This window comes from Diabrotica virgifera, chromosome 8 (assembly GCF_917563875.1).
Source record: "Diabrotica virgifera virgifera chromosome 8, PGI_DIABVI_V3a".
Classification (NCBI taxonomy): domain Eukaryota; kingdom Metazoa; phylum Arthropoda; class Insecta; order Coleoptera; family Chrysomelidae; genus Diabrotica; species Diabrotica virgifera.
Window position 1 is genome coordinate 114,501,765 of NC_065450.1, and position 18,306 is coordinate 114,520,070.

At 36.4% G+C, this 18,306-nt stretch overlaps 1 protein-coding gene across 1 annotated transcript; it reads right to left on the bottom strand.

Annotated features, from left to right (window-relative positions):
• Positions 1-16,417: 16,417 nt before the first annotated feature.
• LOC126890493 (basic proline-rich protein-like) lies at positions 16,418-17,830 on the bottom strand. Its single transcript, XM_050659475.1, has 2 exons — positions 17,757-17,830; positions 16,418-17,618 (listed from the first exon to the last, which is right to left on the bottom strand). The coding sequence occupies exons 1-2, from the start codon at positions 17,812-17,814 to the stop codon at positions 16,486-16,488; spliced, it is 1,191 nt and encodes a 396-aa protein (XP_050515432.1). The 5' UTR covers positions 17,815-17,830; the 3' UTR covers positions 16,418-16,485.
• Between the last annotated feature and the right edge of the window lie 476 nt (positions 17,831-18,306).

Sequence of the window (18,306 nt, forward strand, 5' to 3'; positions counted from 1 at the left end):
GAAGAAAAGTTAGTTCCTAAGTACCCTTCGAGCTAGTAGCATAGCTGCCGGCCGTGGAACTCCGGATGCCGCACACCTGCCGGCTTGAATTTTTTTGTTGTCGCCAAGTTTAATCAAAAGAATGGTTTGGTATATTGTTCTGTGACCATAGAAGAACCCCGTGCAAGATTTCGCTCCATAGTGATGGATTTTTACAGTGGAAATCGGGTACATACGTAGTAACATTTGTGACAACGTAGTTTTGAGCCGGTATGGTGATGGTGGTAGTTCTGATATCTGTTGAAGCCCTAGTTGTTAGCCATGAAGTTTGATATTCCCTATTGATATCCAGTATTTGAAGTCCTGAAAAGATGTCTTTCCTGTCCGATTTTAGAAGCCCTGTGTTCAAGTTCCAGTTTCCCAGAACCCCCTTTGTGACTTGTGTTATGGAATGTCTGCCCCACCCACCTGTAGAGAATGACACATGAAAGTGTTTGAAGTGTGACGTGTGACGATGGGATTTTGTTTAAAAAAAAAAGAAAGGTATGAGATGTTTTTAATTTTAAAAAAATTCCAAGTGGATAAATTAAAGTTTTGCTGGTAATTAAATGTTTTAATAGTGTTTTCAACATGGTAAATTTTTTTAGTAAATAAAAATGGCAGTGACTTATGACATCTGTCAAAGTCGAATTTTTGTCTTGAAATAAGTGGGTCAAATTTTATTTGACATATACTGCCCAACAAGTTTAATTGTTTGTAATGTTAAAACCAGTCAAAGTTTTATAATAAAAGGAAAGTTTTTAAAGGTTTGAATAAATATAGTAAAATGTACCTTTTTTGTTTTTCTAACCCTTTTGAAAAATTATTAACCAGGTTATTAATACAAATGAAATAAGTTTTAGTGTAGAAGAAATAGAAATGGCATAGAAGCCAATGTTGATGATAAAGATAGCCCGATTAACCCCAAACGAGGAATCTAAGAGGAATGTCCCCCCCAATTGGTACCCGTGAGTAGCCCAAATATCCAGTAAGTACCCATATGTGAACCAGAGGACTTATTTCAAACGGCGTCCTTTTTTTAAATAATAGAAAGATCCTCTAGTCTGAGTAAGTATCCTTTTGTATTTGGTTATGGTAGTTATTCTTCTTAACACCCCCTTCCCCCCTAACGATTCCACGACCTGCCACCTCACAACCAATGAGCTGCCGTTCGCATGAAGGTTTGCGTGTCTGCTTCTTCTTCATTAGCCCCATTTCGACCCCCAGTATTTAAGTAGTTAGTCTTATCCGTCCCCATTAGAGCAGATATATAAAACGCTTCAAATGCCGCCCAACGTGTGGGGCTCGACGCATTTTTTCTGCCCCCTTCTGACTTCAGTTTTTTTCTTGTCCAGTTGAACGCTTCAAATGGCCCCGACAACGTGGGGCGTGTTATTTCTAGCCCCCTGACTCCATTAGTATGTGCCCACTGCCATGTCCTTTTTAGCCTCCTTTCGGTTGCATTTGTACTACAACTGTTGGGGCAGCCCGTACCCTTGGGCGGCCCGATCTCAGTGTGTAGTGCAAGTGTTTCCGATAACATGGAAGCTCGACTCTTGTCTGTTTTGTGTATGCCCACTGTTACAAGTTCAGCTTGTATACCTGTTCCACCAGTAGTTAGCCTATCTACTAGTCCCCAGTGTCTTTAGCCACCCCCACTTGGTGTTACACTTTTAACACTTGTAACGTTCACCCTGAAGTTTGACCCCGAGTAACTATCGCACCAGTCTTCCCAAGTAGTTTAACCCAGATTCCTCTTGTCTTGTCCCCAGAAACTGTTTCAAGTCTTTTAGTGCCCCCGAAACTGTTTCAGTCTGATAGTTCCCACAAAAGAGCCCTTTTTTGTAGTTTTTTGTTGCCGAAAGTTAATAATTTTTCCAAAGTGGTGTAAGTATGTACACATCGTATTGTGGTGTTGATTTGGTCATGCTGTTGATTGTATAAGCATGTACCATTTCATACATCATAGTGTATTTACATTGTAACCCCATATGTATACTGGTATTGTATTGTAAGTATCGTAGAACAGAATTGTATGTTATTGTAGCGTACTAACTGTATTGTATTGATATTGTACCCATGATGAAAGCATTAAATTAATTTTTTGAAAATATTGATGAAATATCTAGACAAACAGTTGAATAAAAAGTAACGTAAAATTTTTTTTTGAAAATTTTGGTAAAAGTAACGTTAAATTTTTTGAATATTGAATTCACTTATCGAGTATAACAGTATGTTGTATTTTTGGCATGTATTCCTATAGATCAACAGTTTTTTACAGAATAACCGTTTTTTGTGATTTATTGATTTGGTCGTTTGAGTAGATGTGTGATGTTGGTATGGTCCGTGTATGAGCTTAGTCCCGTATTGTCTGTGAGAGTAGTCCCTTGTTTTTCCAGCGAAGCCTATCTCTGTTGGTGTATGTCATGCCACAGGTTAGTTGGAGAACTTACCCCTTGTAGAAGTCACCCCTTGTAGAAGTCGCCCTTTGTTTTTTCAAGCGGCCAGGAGAAAAGCTGTCGCTGTTTGAAGATGGCGTTCTCTGTCGACACTGTTTGGAAATAACTGTTTTGATGAAGTGTAGAGGTTAGCCCGTGAAGAAGCCCCTCCTTGTCTGTGTTTCCCCTTGTTTTTTGACTGATCTATCTTTGTAGATGTCAAAAGAATGCCAGAGGTTAGTTGAAAAGAGCCCGTGAAGTGAAGAAGTAGTTGAAGTCTCTCCCCCGTGAAGTGAAGTAGTAGAAGTCCCCTCGTGATTGAAGTATGTCTTCTTGTATCTGATATATCACAAGTGTAATACTCGTGATGAAGGAAGTGTTGTTCAGCTATCTGTGAACACTTTCATTAATAGTCGGAGCAAGAACTGTCTTATCCCATGTAAGCTCATATAGGAACCAAGTTTCAATATTGTTTGTGTTTGTAAGCCCCTGTGTTATGTCTAGAAGTCATTGAGTATGTTGTTCCCTGCTTGTTTGTCTATCTCTGTTTTGTCTGGAAATTTTAGAGCCCGTTGTCCCGTGTTGTCTATTAGCCCGTGTCCGTGATGGAGTTTGATTTTTTTTGACGAATAGTTAGTTGACCTCTCTTTTGTTTGTTGATTGAATGTAAGCCAAGAGCAGAAGCTGTGACAAGGCTGGTGAGGTTAGGATCTGGTCCCGTTGAGTACAGGTGAAGCTTGCTTTCGGTCGATAAATAGAAGTGGTTGTTTCGGAACTGTCACTTTTGTGTTGCTTTCATCCCTGTTTTGAAAAATGAAGTCCACCCACTGTTTTAAAAAAATGAAGTCCACCCACAGTTTTGAAAAGTAAGTCTACCCCTAGTTTTAAAAAGTAAAGTCTACCCCTGTTTTGGAAAAGTAAAGTCCAGCCCTGTTTCGAAAAAGAAGTCTACCCCCCTGTTTTGAAAAGTTATATCTTCCCCCAATTTGTGATTTGAAAATGAGAGAGTTGTCTTGTGAACTTTCATGAAGAACTCTTATGTCCTAGATTGGACTGTTGATTGAAAACGTAATGATGTAGTGTTCCCTATGTCAAGTGTTGCGTTCATTTCCCTTAGTCTTGTTTAAATAGTTTGAGATCCCGTTTGAACCCAGTATACTAGTCTTTTTGGTCTTTTGTTGTTGTCACACGTACCCCCCTTGTTAGTCTTGTTTTGATTTTAGTCCTTGTTGTTGTCATACACCCCTTTGTCTAACCCTGTCTTGTTTGAATGAGTTATTGAGGTAAGTTAATTGTGAGATTTTGTCTCACTGAGGTGTTTAGACTGGATTGTCTGAATCCTCCTTTTGCAGAACCGTTGCCGAAATATCCCGTGAAACTCGTTAGGTGTTAGCAGAGTTAGCGAAGATGTTTATCTGCAGAATATCACTTGTTAGTTTTTGAGAACCGCTCGCGGTTAGGCAACGAGGTGACAAGGCTGTGTCTGCCCTGTTATGTCACTTGTGTTACTGCTGTGGATGTCAGCGAGGTCCACACAGGGCACAAGTTTAGTTTCTTTCCCAAGGCACAGAAACTCTTGTCACCTACAGTTCTAAGTAGAGTCACAAAACATTTTAGTCTACTCGACTTTAAAGAAACTGGCGATTGATGGCAGGCTAGCCCAATCCCTAACGATTTTTGTTTTATTTAATCCCCACCAGCCATTATCTAAATATTTTGATATTGTTGTCCTGTCACACCCTAGATGTCAATATTAGATTTTTTTGTAGTTATCGAAAACTGAATAGGTAATCCAGTTTCCTCTCTTCCGAGGAGGCTATTGTAGCAGATGGATTTCTCGCTACAATGTTTTGCTAATATCATTCATTATTTTTTATCCTAATTCCCAAAAAAATATCTATTTTTCCAATTTATTCTATAAAATTATTTACCATAAATATTTTAAAGCCGTCCCTGTTTGAAAGTTTCAGAGCATTACAAAATATTGCGTAACGTTGAAAAAGTACCCTAACTCCCCTTGAAAAAATGGTTTAGTCCATCTGAAGTAACTGAGTTTTTGTCAAACAAGCATCTGTAAGGACGAGAATCGCCAGTAATTGCGCATTTTTTCGGAATCTGTGTCTTCACCCGGTGTTGCGGGGAGAAGAAAAGTTAGTTCCTAAGTACCCTTTGAGCTGGTAGCATAGCTGCCGGCCGTGAAACTCCGGATGCCGCACACCTGCCGGCTTGAATTTGTTTGTTGTCGCTAAGTTTAAACAAAAGAATGGTTTGGTATATTGTTCTTTGACCATAGAAGAACCCCGTGCAAGATTTCCCTCCATAGTGATGGATTTGTACAGTGGAAATCGGGTACATACGTAGTAACATTTGTGGCAACGTAGTTTTGAGCTGGTATGGTGATGGTGGTAGTTCTGTTATCTGTTGAAGCCCTAGTTGTAAGCCATGAAGTTTGATATTCCCTATTGATATCCAGTATTTGAAGTCCTGATAAGATGTCTTTCCTGTCCGATTTTAGAAGCCCTGTGTTCAAGTTCCAGTTTCCCAGAACCCCCTTTGTGACTTGTGTTATGGAATGTCTGCCCCACCCACCTGTAGAGAATGACACATGAAAGTGTTTGAAGTGTGACGTGTGACGATGGGATTTTGTTTTAAAAAAAAAGAAAGGTATGAGATATTTTTAATTTTAAAAAAATTCCAAGTGGATAAATTAAAGTTTTGCTGGTAATTAAATGTTTTAATAGTGTTTTCAACATGGTAAATTTTTTAGTAAATAAAAATGGCAGTGACTTATAACATCTGTCAACGTCGAATTTTTGTCTTGAAATAAGTGGGTCAAAGGGCCTAGCCGGGTAAGCTGATGAAAAGTGCCCCCAACTCGATTCGAATTCCATATAGGTCACCGTTTAGCATATATAGTGAAACTAACTTTCTGAAATTTTTAGCCCCCTAGGAGGTCATGTGGCCCACCTAGAGACTAATTAGGCTTTTTAAGTTTTTATTTTTTATCTCAGCCGCATCGAGAACTAGCGAAAAACTTTAAATAAAAAAGTTGTAAGCTTTAAAAAGTTCTGTCCGAAATTTTTTTTTTAATTTTTGGCGGGAAATTTAAATTTTAGAACGATTTTAAAATTTTAAATGAGTATAAAAAAATAACTAAGACATTCGTTTTCACAAAAAAATATATAACGTGTATTTTTGCATAATATTTCACACTAATTTTTTTCAAATTTTTAAAATTGGTGAAACGCACCTTTAAAAATAAAAAACCGCATTTTTTTGGTTTTTTTTTTGGTTTTTTGATACAATTTTATACATATTTTTCAAAAAAGGTAATACCGTCACTAGAATAGGTAAAAACTGAAAAATAATTGGGGTTTGCTTTATAAAAATTTTTTGTTATCCCATCCATTTTCAATATACAGGGCGTTGAAGAAAACAAAATTTTAAACATTTTTTACGATTTTGCCGAAACTACTTGCAACATTGTAATAAAATTTGGCAAGTTTTAAGAGATAGTTGTTGTGCATTTTTTGACATACAATTAAGAATTTTATATTTATGATTGGCGCGTATCCGGTTAATAGTCTGAACTTTTTAAAGAAAAAAGATAGTACGCCATTGACATATTTCAAATTAACAATCCTTTTTGAATTCCTCGTTTAATTTGTTACAATAAATCCAGCTTCCTATTTTTTCATACGACGCGCCATTTTTATTCAAAAAATAAAACATCTTAACCCTTACAAAGTATTCGAACTTCTATTAGTAGTTTCTACATCTACATACGTAAACTCGTACGTCCATTATAAAAACTAATTCGAATACTTTGGAAGCGTTAAGATATTTTATTTTTTGCAGCAAAACGGCGCCTCGTATGAAAAAATGATAAGATAGTTTTTTTATCGCAAATTAAATGAGGAATTTAAAAATGATTGTTAATTTGAAACATGTCAGTGGCGTACTATCTTTTTTCTTTGAAAAGTTCAGACCATTACCCCTAAGCGCGCCAATGATGAATATAAAATCCTTAATTATTGTATGTCAAAACATGCACAATAACTACCTCTTAAAACCCGCCAAGTTTTATTACAATGTTGCCAGTAGTTTCGGCAAAATCGTAAAAAATGTGTAGTTTTCTTCAACGCCCTGTATCTTGAAAATGGATGGTGTTACAAAAAATTTTTATTAAGCAAACCCCAATTCTTTTTAAATTTTTTACCTGCTCCAGTGATGGTGTTACCTTTTTTGAAAAATATGTATAAAATTGTATCAAAAAACGAAAAATAAACCGAAAAAATGCGGTTTTTTATTTTTGAAGGTGCGTTTCACCAATTTTAAAAATTTGAAAAAATTCAGGGTGAAATATTATGCAAAAATACACGTTATATATTTTTTTCGTGGAAACGAATGTCTTAGTTATTTTTTTATACTCATTTTAAATTTTAAAATGATTCTAAAATTTAAATTTCCCGCCAAAAATTAAAAAAAAAATTTTCGCACAGAACTTTTTAAATCTTACTTTTTATTTAAAGTTTTTCGCTAGTTCTCGATGCGGCTGAGATAAAAAATAAAAACATAAAAAGCCTAATTAGGCTCTAGGTGGGTCACATGACCACGTAGGGGGCTAAAAATTTCAGAAAGTTAGTTTCACTAAATATGCTAAACGGTGACCTATATGGAATTCGAATCGAGTTGGGGGCACTTTTCATCATCTTACCCGGCTAGGCCCTTTTATTTGACATATACTGCCCAACAAGTTTAATTGTTTGTAATGTTAAAACCAGTCAAAGTTTTATGTATTAGTAAGTCATGTAATAAAATCTTTAACTTCATATAGGAGAGTCAATTTTATAATAAAAGGAAAGTTTTTAAAGGTTTGAATAAATATAGTAAAATGTACCTTTTTTGTTTTTCTAACCCTTTTGAAAAATTATTAACCAGGTTATTGATACAAATGAAATAAGTTTTAGTGTAGAAGAAATAGAAATGGCATAGAAGCCAATGTTGATGATAAAAATAGCCCGATTAACCCCAAACGAGGAATCTAAGAGGAATGCCCCCCTCAATTGGTACCCGTGAGTAGCCCAAATGTCCAGTAAGTACCCATATGTGAACCAGAGGATTTATTTCAAACGGCGTCCTTTTTTTAAATACAGTGGTACCCTTTTTAAATACAGAGAGCAAAATTTAAGATACGAGCAGCCGCTTTTTATTAAAATTCATGCCTCTTTGTGACTACCTACTTCTTCTAATTTGAAGGAGGTGATAAAGGGTATAATGCCAGCTAAGGGCGTTACAATAATTTCCAAGCTCCGGAAAGATGGAGAAACTAATGATGGTGTGGGTGACAGAGAAGCAGCATCAAGGAGGAACCTTAACACAAAGCATCATATTATGTGAGAAGTCACGAGCGATTTATGAAAGGGAGGAAAAAACAAACCTATTTGGACAGTTTTTTTAAAGGAGCTGCAGATGAAAATGAACAAAGTGTGACGAAAAAAGCGAAGACCATTGACAAAAATTAAGCGCTTCCGTAAGCACCTCACTTCTTCTTATGTTTTTACAGAATATGTATGTGTTTTTTGTTATTTATAAATAAATGTTCCTTCTTGTAAAAACATTTTTATTATTTAAAAACACTTAACCAAAACAACTAAAGTGATTTTTTTGGGACTGGAACGGATTAATGATATTTCAGTTAATTTCATTGGAGAAAATTGCTGTGACATACGAACAATTTGACATACGAGCAAGGTTACGGAACGAATTACCCTCGTATGTCGAGGTACCACTGTAGTAGAAAGATCCTCTAGTCTGAGTAGGTATCCTTTTGTATTTGGTTATGGTAGTTAGTCTTCTTAACACCCCCTTCCCCCCTATCGATTCCACGACCTGCCACCGCACAACCAATGAGCTGCCGTTCGCATGAAGGTTTGCGTGTCTGCTTCTTCTTTATTAGCCCCATTTCGACCCCCAGTATTTAAGTAGTTAGTCTTATCCCTGTCCCCATTAGAGCAGATATGTAAAACGCTTCATCCTGAGCTAGTGATAAACTAAGTTATAGGTACTTAAGTCTAAAACATCATTATGATATTGACTGGCCAATCGGTTGTGAAAACCAGTGCCAATGAAACACAAAACACACACACACATTTTGAGCCATTTTCGTTTCATTTCTTTCATTTACAATTTAACTAATAGGTCTGGATCCCGCGTATGAAAAAAAGTTGATTAATAGCAAGCTGAAAATTTGTTAATAGCTTAAGGGTGTCTAGTCGGATAAACTTTGATAAATGGGAACACTGGAACAGGGGCAGTTTTAATTGTGGAACAGGTTAAAAATTTGGAACGGTCAGACCACGAAAAAGGCACATTTATTTTGTCCGACAGAATAGACTTAAACTCTCCGAACAGAGATTAAACTCTCATGCAAAAATCAGACTGCTATTTATCACCTGTCATAATTCCTGTCATTTGACATATTCTACATGCTCCACTCATTAAAACGCCCATTTGGTGATAAATAGCAGTCTGATTTTTGCATGAGAGTTTAATCTCTGTTCGGATAGTTTAAGTCTGTTCTGTCGTACAAAATACATGTGCCGTTTTCGTGGTCTGACCGTTCCAAATTTTTAACCTGTTCCACAATTAAAACTTCCCCTGTTCCAGTGTTCCCATATATCAAAGTTTGTCCGACTAGACACCCTTATGCTATTAACAAATTTTCAGCTTGCTATTAATTAACTTTTTTTAATACGCGGGATCCAGACCTATAATACACTAAGAGCCGGTATGGGTGAAATTTGTAAATCATTTCAGGCACGATAAGAGCCTATAACTTAAATAGTAGAACGTAACAGAAAACGTATATGAACACTGTGCCGTCACTTTTTAGTGCCATTTGCGTCGACAGTGGCGCATCAAACTTTCCACATATGAACGGTATAAATAAATTAAAAGGTACCCTCCCTCACTACCAGAATTCATTTTTTTTTCATTTTTTTCACTTTTTTTTTTTTAACTTCGATATGAATAAAAAATAAGACTCAGCGTAATTTTAACCCACCAACCCCTTCGCCATTCTCCCACAATCAACGTGGGAGAGTGAAAGACGCAGTGAGACGCAATCAATTTTAAAGTTTCAAATATCCATATAGTATCTCTATCCAGAGCTCCACGAGATCGAACACATACTAACAACGTGAAAAGACACTTAATGGCGTTAAAACAAATGAGCAGAACGAACTCCGAATATTCAGCAAGAATATTTATTTCTGAAATCACACATGCGCTGAAACAAATGAAATCAGGTAAAGCACCTGGGTTTGATGGTATCCATCCAGAGTTATTGATACACAGTGGTGCATACACAAAACAGTGGCTTGCAATGATATTTAATGATATTCTTCAGTCAGGTAACATTCTTTTCTCACTTAAGCGAACAAAGATAATTGCAATTCCGAAACCGGGCAAATACATCTCCATTGACAACATGCTGACAAACAGAGCCTTCCAGGTTATAATGAGAAAGGAGACGAGTAGAGAGATGAAACTTAACAATGGTCTTCCACAGGGTTCTGTCCTTGCCCCTTTACTTTTCAGCCTCTATATTGCTGACATGCCTGAAACCGAATCTCAGAAGTTTGGATATGCTGACGACTGGACCTTTGCAACAAGCCACCAATCTTTAGAAACTACAGAAATCAATCTCACGAATGACTTATCCATCCTCAGCGAATACCTTAATAAATGGAGACTACAACCAAGTACTACAAAAACTGAAGTATCAGCTTTTCATCTCAACAACAAGCTGGCAAACAGAGAATTGCGAGTGTATTTTAATAACAAGCTGTTAAAACAGAATAAATACCCGAAATACCTTAGGGTTACTCTAGACAGAACGCTCACATTCAGAGAACACCTGACGAGAACTGCAGCAAAATTGAAAACACACAACAATATAATACAGAAACTCTGCGGCACTACATGGGGATCCACAGCATCAACTTTAAGATCCTCTGCTCTTGGCCTGATATATCCGGTGGCAGAATACTGTGCACCGGTGTGGCTAAATAGCAGGCATACCCACCTGGTCGACACCCAACTAAACCGTGCTATGCGTGTGATAACAGGCACAATTAAGCCCACCACTACAATGTGGCTACCTACCGTTAGTTATATAGCACCACCCAACCTACGCCGCAAACATGCATTGTTTAAGAATATAACAAAATAATGGACAGTCGCCAGCTTCTAGTCCACAACGACATTCCCGATATTCTTGGAAACCGTCTCCGATCCAGGTTAGCCCCTCTACAATCTGATCAAGCGCTGCAGCAAAACAACTTTAACTTAAATACCCGATGAAGAGAAGATTGGGAAAGTAGGACAGATCCGCATTACCATAGTCTACCGGACATCATAGGAAAACCTGGCAAATTTGAACGTCCCTGTAAGATTTGGGCAGCCCGTAATCGAATTAGAACAAACTGTGGAAGATGCGCCGACTCCCTCTACAGATGGGGTAAACTCCCCTCGCCTTCTTGTGACTGCGGCGCTGCAAGACAGACGATCAGTCATATTGTTCAGAACTGCCCACGCAGTGCATAGACAGGCGACCCTATAGACTTTGTAATGGCAACCGAAGGGTCAATCGAATATATAAAAAAACTGGACATCTGTTTGTGATGCATTGTATAATGCATAAATCTAAATATATCCTGTGATGTACTTAAACCATACGCTAAATAAAAAAAGAATAAATTAAAATTTCAAAAAAAATCACACGCATAGTTAAGGCTTTTACAAAACAAGACTATTTTTATAGTTTCGTAAGTTGAGTGTATATAACCCCAAAAAAAATTTTTTTCAAAGCGTATTTTTTTTATATTTTGTTTGGGGATGGTTGCAGGTCTAATTCGTTTTTATTCTTGTGTATTTTCTCAAACACTATATTTCTTTTTTTTTCAAATTTTTCCATAAGATTCACTACCTTCAAAATTCCAAAAAACTGTTTCTATGGGGTTTTTGGGAGTTTGAACGTGTTTCTCCCATTTTTTAATATTCTTAAGGACTCAGTTACTTCAATTTACGAATAACCTATAAAACAAACGTTCGTTTGATCTATTTTGAAGTCTATAAAATATGAAAAATCCCCAAAACCCCCTAAATACAGTTTTTCGGATTTTTGAAGGTGGCGAATTTTACGGAAAAATCTAAAAAAAGTTGAATATAAAGCGTTTGGTAAAATACACAAAATTAAAAAAAATTAGACCTGCCGCTATCCCCAAAAAAAGTTATACGCATTTTTCCAAGAAAAAATTTAAAAAAAAATTTGAGGTTATGTACAGTCAACCTACGGGTCTATAACAAATATAGGTATAGTCGGTTCGCTAAACTCAGATACAACTGGCTAATGATTTTAGTAGGTAATTTTTTTGTTTTTTTTGCCAATTTTACCAAAATTGGCAAAATTACTAACTATTTAGTAATTATTATTATTTATTTAGTAATTTTTTTTTTGCCAATTTTACCAAACGATAACTAAACCTGGCAAACAACCTCACCAAGTAACATCGTACAGACCAATATCACTCATCCCTGTGATAGCAAAACTCTATGAAAAAATGCTCCTAAAAAGGCTAAAGCCAATAATTGAAGAGAGACAACTAATCCCATCACACCAATTTGGTTTTAGAGAGAGCCATTCTACTATTGAGCAAGTGCTTAGCATCAGTGACATCATAGAAATGCACTGGAAGAAAAGAAACTTTACACCACTTTCTTCCTGGATGTGACCCAAGCATTCGACAAGGTGTGGTACAAAAGGTTATTACATAAACTGCGCTATCACCTACCAGAACAGTACGCCCAACTCTTAGAATCATACATATCAGACAGATGCTTCAGAGTAAAGCAGGAGGAAGTATACTCTAATTTGAGACAGATTATAGCTGGTGTTCCTTAATAAAGTGTCCTTGGACCCGTTCTGTACATTTTATACACCCGAGATATCCCTCAGCTACGTCAAGATACTATTGCTACATTTACAGATGACACAGCAATTATCTCAGTTGGAAATAATCATCAAGAAGCGGTACATAACCTTCAGAACTCCATAGATCAGATATTACAAATGGACTAAAGCATGGAAAATCAAGTTGAATGAAACCAAATCCATACATATTGATTTTACCAATAAAAGGAGGCAATACATACCAATCAGAATAAATGATATCCAGATTCCATATGAGAATACAGCAAAATATCTGGGTATCACTCTTGATGCAAGGCTCAGGTGGAAAGAACATATTTAAAAAAAGACATGAGCTTGGAATCGGAATCAGATATAAAAATTGTATTGGCTGCTTGGACGTGACTCCAAATTATCAATCCATAATAAGTTGCTACTCTACAATCAAATCCTCAAGCCTGTCTGGAGTTATGGCATACAACTATGGGGGTGTGCCAGCGAAAGTAATATACAAATAATTCAACGCTTCCAAAACAAGCTACTAAGGAACATCGTAGATGCCCCCTGGTACATTAGAAATAGTATCATCCACAATGATCTGGGGATCGACACCGTTAGACAGACTATATGTAAACTTACCCGGAACTACGAAGATAGGCTCCATCGTCACGTGAATGTTGATGCCCTCCAGCTACTTGACAACATGAACCAGACCAGATGACTCAAAAGAATCAAATCATATGAGCTATTGTAGTGCGCATAGTGCGGTACTAAACCATATAGGCAAGTGTAGGGCGCATAATGCGGTAGTGTACAAGTTAATTACAGTGTAAATAGCCGATATGCTAATATACCCTAAAGAAATACTGATGAGTAAGACTTTAACTAAGAATTAAGTTACTCAGTGTTCCAATAGTGAACAGATTATAATGTTACTCCGACTGGAGCATTAAAAAAAAATTACTAAAATTTAAAAAAAAATACAATAAAAAAGAAAAGTTTTTGATGGTTGGAGAAGGGGTGGTGGGTTAAAATTACGCTGAGTCTTAATTTTTAATCACATAGAATTAAAAAAAAATGAAAAAAATTGAAATCTGGGTGTGAGAAGGGTACCTTTTAATTTATTTATCCCGTAAATAAGTGGAAAGTTTGATGTGTCATTAAAAAGTGACGGAAAAGTGTTCATACGTTTTCTTTTAGTTTCTGCTGTTTAAATTATAGTCTCTTATCGTGAGTAAAATGATTAGCAAATTTCATCTACACCGGCTCTTAGTCTATAATTGTTACTAAACTGCATAATATCAAATACTTATTATTTACATATGGATGCTTCAGAAATCAAACGTTGTAAGTCACATTCTCCCTAAAAATGACTTATGAGATGTAACACATATTATTATATACAGTCTGTTCCAACAAAAATTTGAACCCCCCTCCCACCCCACCTCCCCCTCACCCCACTTTAACTGCGTCCGTAACTATCCAGGTTTCAACTCCATTTAAAATCAGTTACAAAAAAACTCGAAGAGGTACCACAAGGTTATTTATTATTGTTAAAAATCATAAAAGGACGCGTTTCGGCTTTACACAAGCCACCATCAGCTTAAATACAGGACATAGAAAACAACGGACTGACCAGAAAACATGAAGGAGGAAGAATCAGCTACAGTAGGAAAAATGAAAGAATACCCATGAACGAACATATAAAATACGCTGTATTTTCCTGTCCCTGCGTCACACAAAAAATTGGCCAGCGCAAGTACATATAATAATTATTATTACATGCACTTGCGCTGGGCAATTTTCTTTGTGACACGGTGATAGGAAAATGCAGCGTGTTTTATATGTTCGTTCATGGGTATTCTTTCATTTTTCCGACTGTAGTTTACATTATATAGTATAGAGATGCACACACTTCATCATTAATATGTAGCTATTTATAGTATTTTGTTCTTATTGTACTGTAAAATCTTGAAGAACTTTAGCATGTAGAGGAACCATCTTGTGGTTCCTCTACATGCGGACACAATACGTTCCAAAAGTTTGAATTATATAGAACAATTACATTTTGAAAAAACTTTTTTCAAGTAAATTTCTTACGTGGCTAAAGGTTCTAGTTAACCAAGGCCAGAATCAGAGAAAAAAAAAGTAAATTTCTTTTTTATTCGATTTTTCCAAAAATACGTTATTTTTTCAAAATATCTTAAAAATTATTGGATTTATGAAAAAAGTGTTCTGCCCGAAAATTTAGCATTTTTTATAATGTTAATTATATTTTTTTTCATAACTCACGTATCTTATAAATTAAGCGAGATATAAGCGTAAGTATTAATTTCAATGCAAAGTTCCAATTCAAAAATTCCCTGAAATTGTTGATGTTTTTGGACTATTTATTCTTTTATATATGCAGTGTCTGCTTTGTATTTACATATCGGACAAAAAAACTTTTAAGTTTGCTGATTGGGGATGGACAAAAGTGAATGGAACCTTGGTACCAAACAAAATCACGGATATTTCTGCACCGGAAGAACTACTTTAAATGATATTTTGCAATTGCAAAAAAAGGATATGGCTCAACTTGTGGGTGTCGCAAACTTGGATTATATTGCAATCAAAATTACGTTTCTTGCTCTGGTGATAGCTGCCAAAATTGTCCTCCTGTCGACCAAGAAGAAAAGGAAGTTGATGCTGAAGAAATAGACAAAATTGGAAGTTGAAGTTAAATTATTGATATATACTTTAAAAATCATATTAATATATTAATTTTATACTTAATTTAATGTTGTAAAATAAATATTTTTCTTTATCATCAAAATGTGAAGTTTAAAAAGTTTAATTTCCCTCAAACGTACATTTTTAAGGGATAAATATTTTTTAAATATATCATTATAATATCATAAGCAACAATTAATTTTCATTTTCTTAACGAATTCCACTACTTCAGCTTTCAACAAAAATGTTCCCCAATTTTTATGAAATGGGCTAGTTTTTAAGGGTTGATTCAAATTACAAACTTAAATCAAAATTTTTCATTTAAATAATATATATTTTCTCTAGTTAAGATCGAAAATATAAGGATGTCATAATCTCAGCCATTTTTTTAATAAATGTATGAGGTTTAGTTTTTAAGGGTAGTTACATAATATAACAATATCGCACTATTAGTTACATTGTAAAAAAAACAACAAGAAATAACATGTTGATATATTGATAATTAACATATCGATATCTATAACTGCTTCCATTTATTAATTTTCTCCCAAGTTTCATTGTTAGGGGTGGTATTTGTTGGTTGCATTATTAAAAAAATTAAGTATCAGACTTCTCGTACTTGAAGGAAAGAAATTTTCCTATTACGATCCAAAATATAAAAATTTCATATTTCTTGAACATATTTTTTAAATAATCTTTGTCTGATTGGTTCTTTTTAAGGGTTGTGAGATGTAAAATGTCATAATATTAAACTCATGATTCAGAACAATCAACATTTAACATATTTGAACATAATTATTGCCCATTTCCTGTTTTTCATTAGTTTTCAATTTATTGAAGTAAGGGGTAGTTTTCACTCCTTAAAAATAAAAAGCATACTTTACGACCAAGTTCGATGAAGGCAATTATAATTGCGAGGTTTGGATCCATTTTAAGCCTGAATGATTGTACTAATAGAAAATAGAGAATTTTTAAATAATAAATTAGAATACAACAGAAAATTTCAATTCTGTAAAATTTCTGTAAACATTTTTAAAATTGTATACTCTCTGTGCAGCCAAGCAAGGTACTTACCTAAAAGAGGGAGACCAAAAAGATAGTGAAATAAGTATTTATGTCAAAAAGAAACATTCTTCTAGAACTGCCTACATATCTACAACGCAGCTTAGGCTTAACGGGACGTTAAGATGGATCGTGAATAATTCAGTTTAAAACAAAACGTTTTTTCTATGCCTTAGCAAATTTATTACGGAAGCAATCCATAAAAAATTTCAAGTTAGTATTACGTAAGTTAAGTTATAATTGTTTTCAATTTAGTAACTAAGAAGTTGACTTCTCGGGTTATCATGGTCGTCTGCTTGGTGGAGGACCTGGTGGTCTAGGACGTCTGCTTGGTGGAGGGCCTGGTGGTCTTGGACGTCTGCTTGGTGGAGGGCCTGGTGGTCTTGGACGTCTGCTTGGTGGAGGGCCTGGTGGTCTTGGACGTCTGCTTGGTGGAGGGCCTGGTGGTCTTGGTCGTCTGCTTGGTGGAGGGCCTGGTGGTCTTGGACGTCTGCTTGGTGGAGGACCTGGTGGTCTTGGACGTCTGCTTGGTGGAGGGCCTGGTGGCCTTGGATGTCTGCTTGGTGGAGGGCCTGGTGTTCTTGGACGTCTGCTTGGTGGAGGGCCTGGTGGTCTTGGACGTCTGCTTGGTGGAGGGCCTGGGGGTCTTGGACGTCTGCTTGGTGGAGGGCCTGGTGGTATTGGACGTCTGCTTGGTGGAGGACCTGGCGGTCTTGGACGTCTGCTTGGTGGAGGGCCTGGTGGTCTTGGACGTCTGCTTGGTGGAGGACCTGGTGGTTTTGGACGTCTGCTTGGTGGAGGGCCTGGCGGTCTTGGACGTCTGCTTGGTGGAGGGCCTGGCGGTCTTGGACGTCTGCTTGGTGGAGGGCCTGGTGGTCCTGGACGTCTGCTTGGTGGAGGGCCTGGTGGTCTTGGACGTCTGCTTGGTGGAGGACCTGGTGGTATTGGACGTCTGCTTGGTGGAGGGCCTGGTGGTCTTGGACGTCTGCTTGGTGGAGGGCCTGGTGGTCTTGGACGTCTGCTTGGTGGAGGGCCTGGTGGTCTTGGACGTCTGCTTGGTGGAGGACCTGGTGGTTTTGGACGTCTAGTAGGTGGAGGGCCTGGCGGTCTAGGGCGTCTGCTTGGTGGAGGGCCTGGTGGTCTAGTACGTCTGGTAGGTGGAGGACCTGGTGGTTTTGGACGTCTGCTTGGTGGAGGACTTGTTGTTCTAGGTCGTTTGCTTGGTGGAGGTCTGGGACGTTTGCTAGATAGGGCCTCTGGAATGTCACTTGAAGGCTCTGGTGGACCAGGAGGATCAGTAGGGGGTGGTGGTGGTTGTGGTGGTTCTGTTGGCTTTGGGTCTATTAATGATTGAAACAATATTTTACCATCTTCAGAATTAGATAAAATAACGTCATTTAGATCATTTTTGACATCTAAAAAAGAAATTAGGTTCTATTATCAATAATAAACTGTGTTTAATGTAAGAAAATGATTTAAATTGTAAATAATTTTATAACTTGGTAACTTGATACATACATGGTTTTTACAAAATAATATTAATAATTGCTTACCTTTTGCATAACTGACACCAGCCCAAAAGACTAGCGTCACAATTAATATTTTCAACATTTTGTTTGTAACTGTATATAGATTTAACTAGAGGAACCTGTATTTATAGTAAAATCCTTAGTTATCAGAAAAAGATAAAGTGCAAATAAAATTGTAATTTAATATACACTTAAAGATAATTTCTAATTCAAATTCCACTAAGTTTTGAAAAAAAAATATGTAGTGTAAAAAATATATTGCAATGCCAATTTGTTTTGTCCTAAAATTGGCCTATACCAGTTTCTGTACATTGAAGCGATTTGTTTCTGCATTTGTTGACTTTCTTGACTTTCTTCTTTTTAATCTATTATAAGTTTACTATAGTTATTAATTATTTATTCTTTATTATTTATTTATTAGTTATTTATGGTATAAGTGTTAAAAGTACAATTTCAAGGCACGCATGTGAAGGTTTGCAGAATGAGCGAAGCGAATTGTGCAATTCACACGACTGCTATAAAAATGTACTTTTAAAACGTATACCATACAATATTTTTTTACAAACGTGTTAAC

Excerpts from the sequence above, each read along its gene's own strand:
- LOC126890493 (XM_050659475.1), bottom strand. The coding sequence starts at position 17,814 with ATGTTGAAAATATTAATTGTGACGCTAGTCTTTTGGGCTGGTGTCAGT. Across the intron at positions 17,619-17,756 it reads TGGTGTCAGTTATGCAAAAG|ATGTCAAAAATGATCTAAAT; the intron begins GTAAGCAATTAT and ends TTTCTTTTTTAG.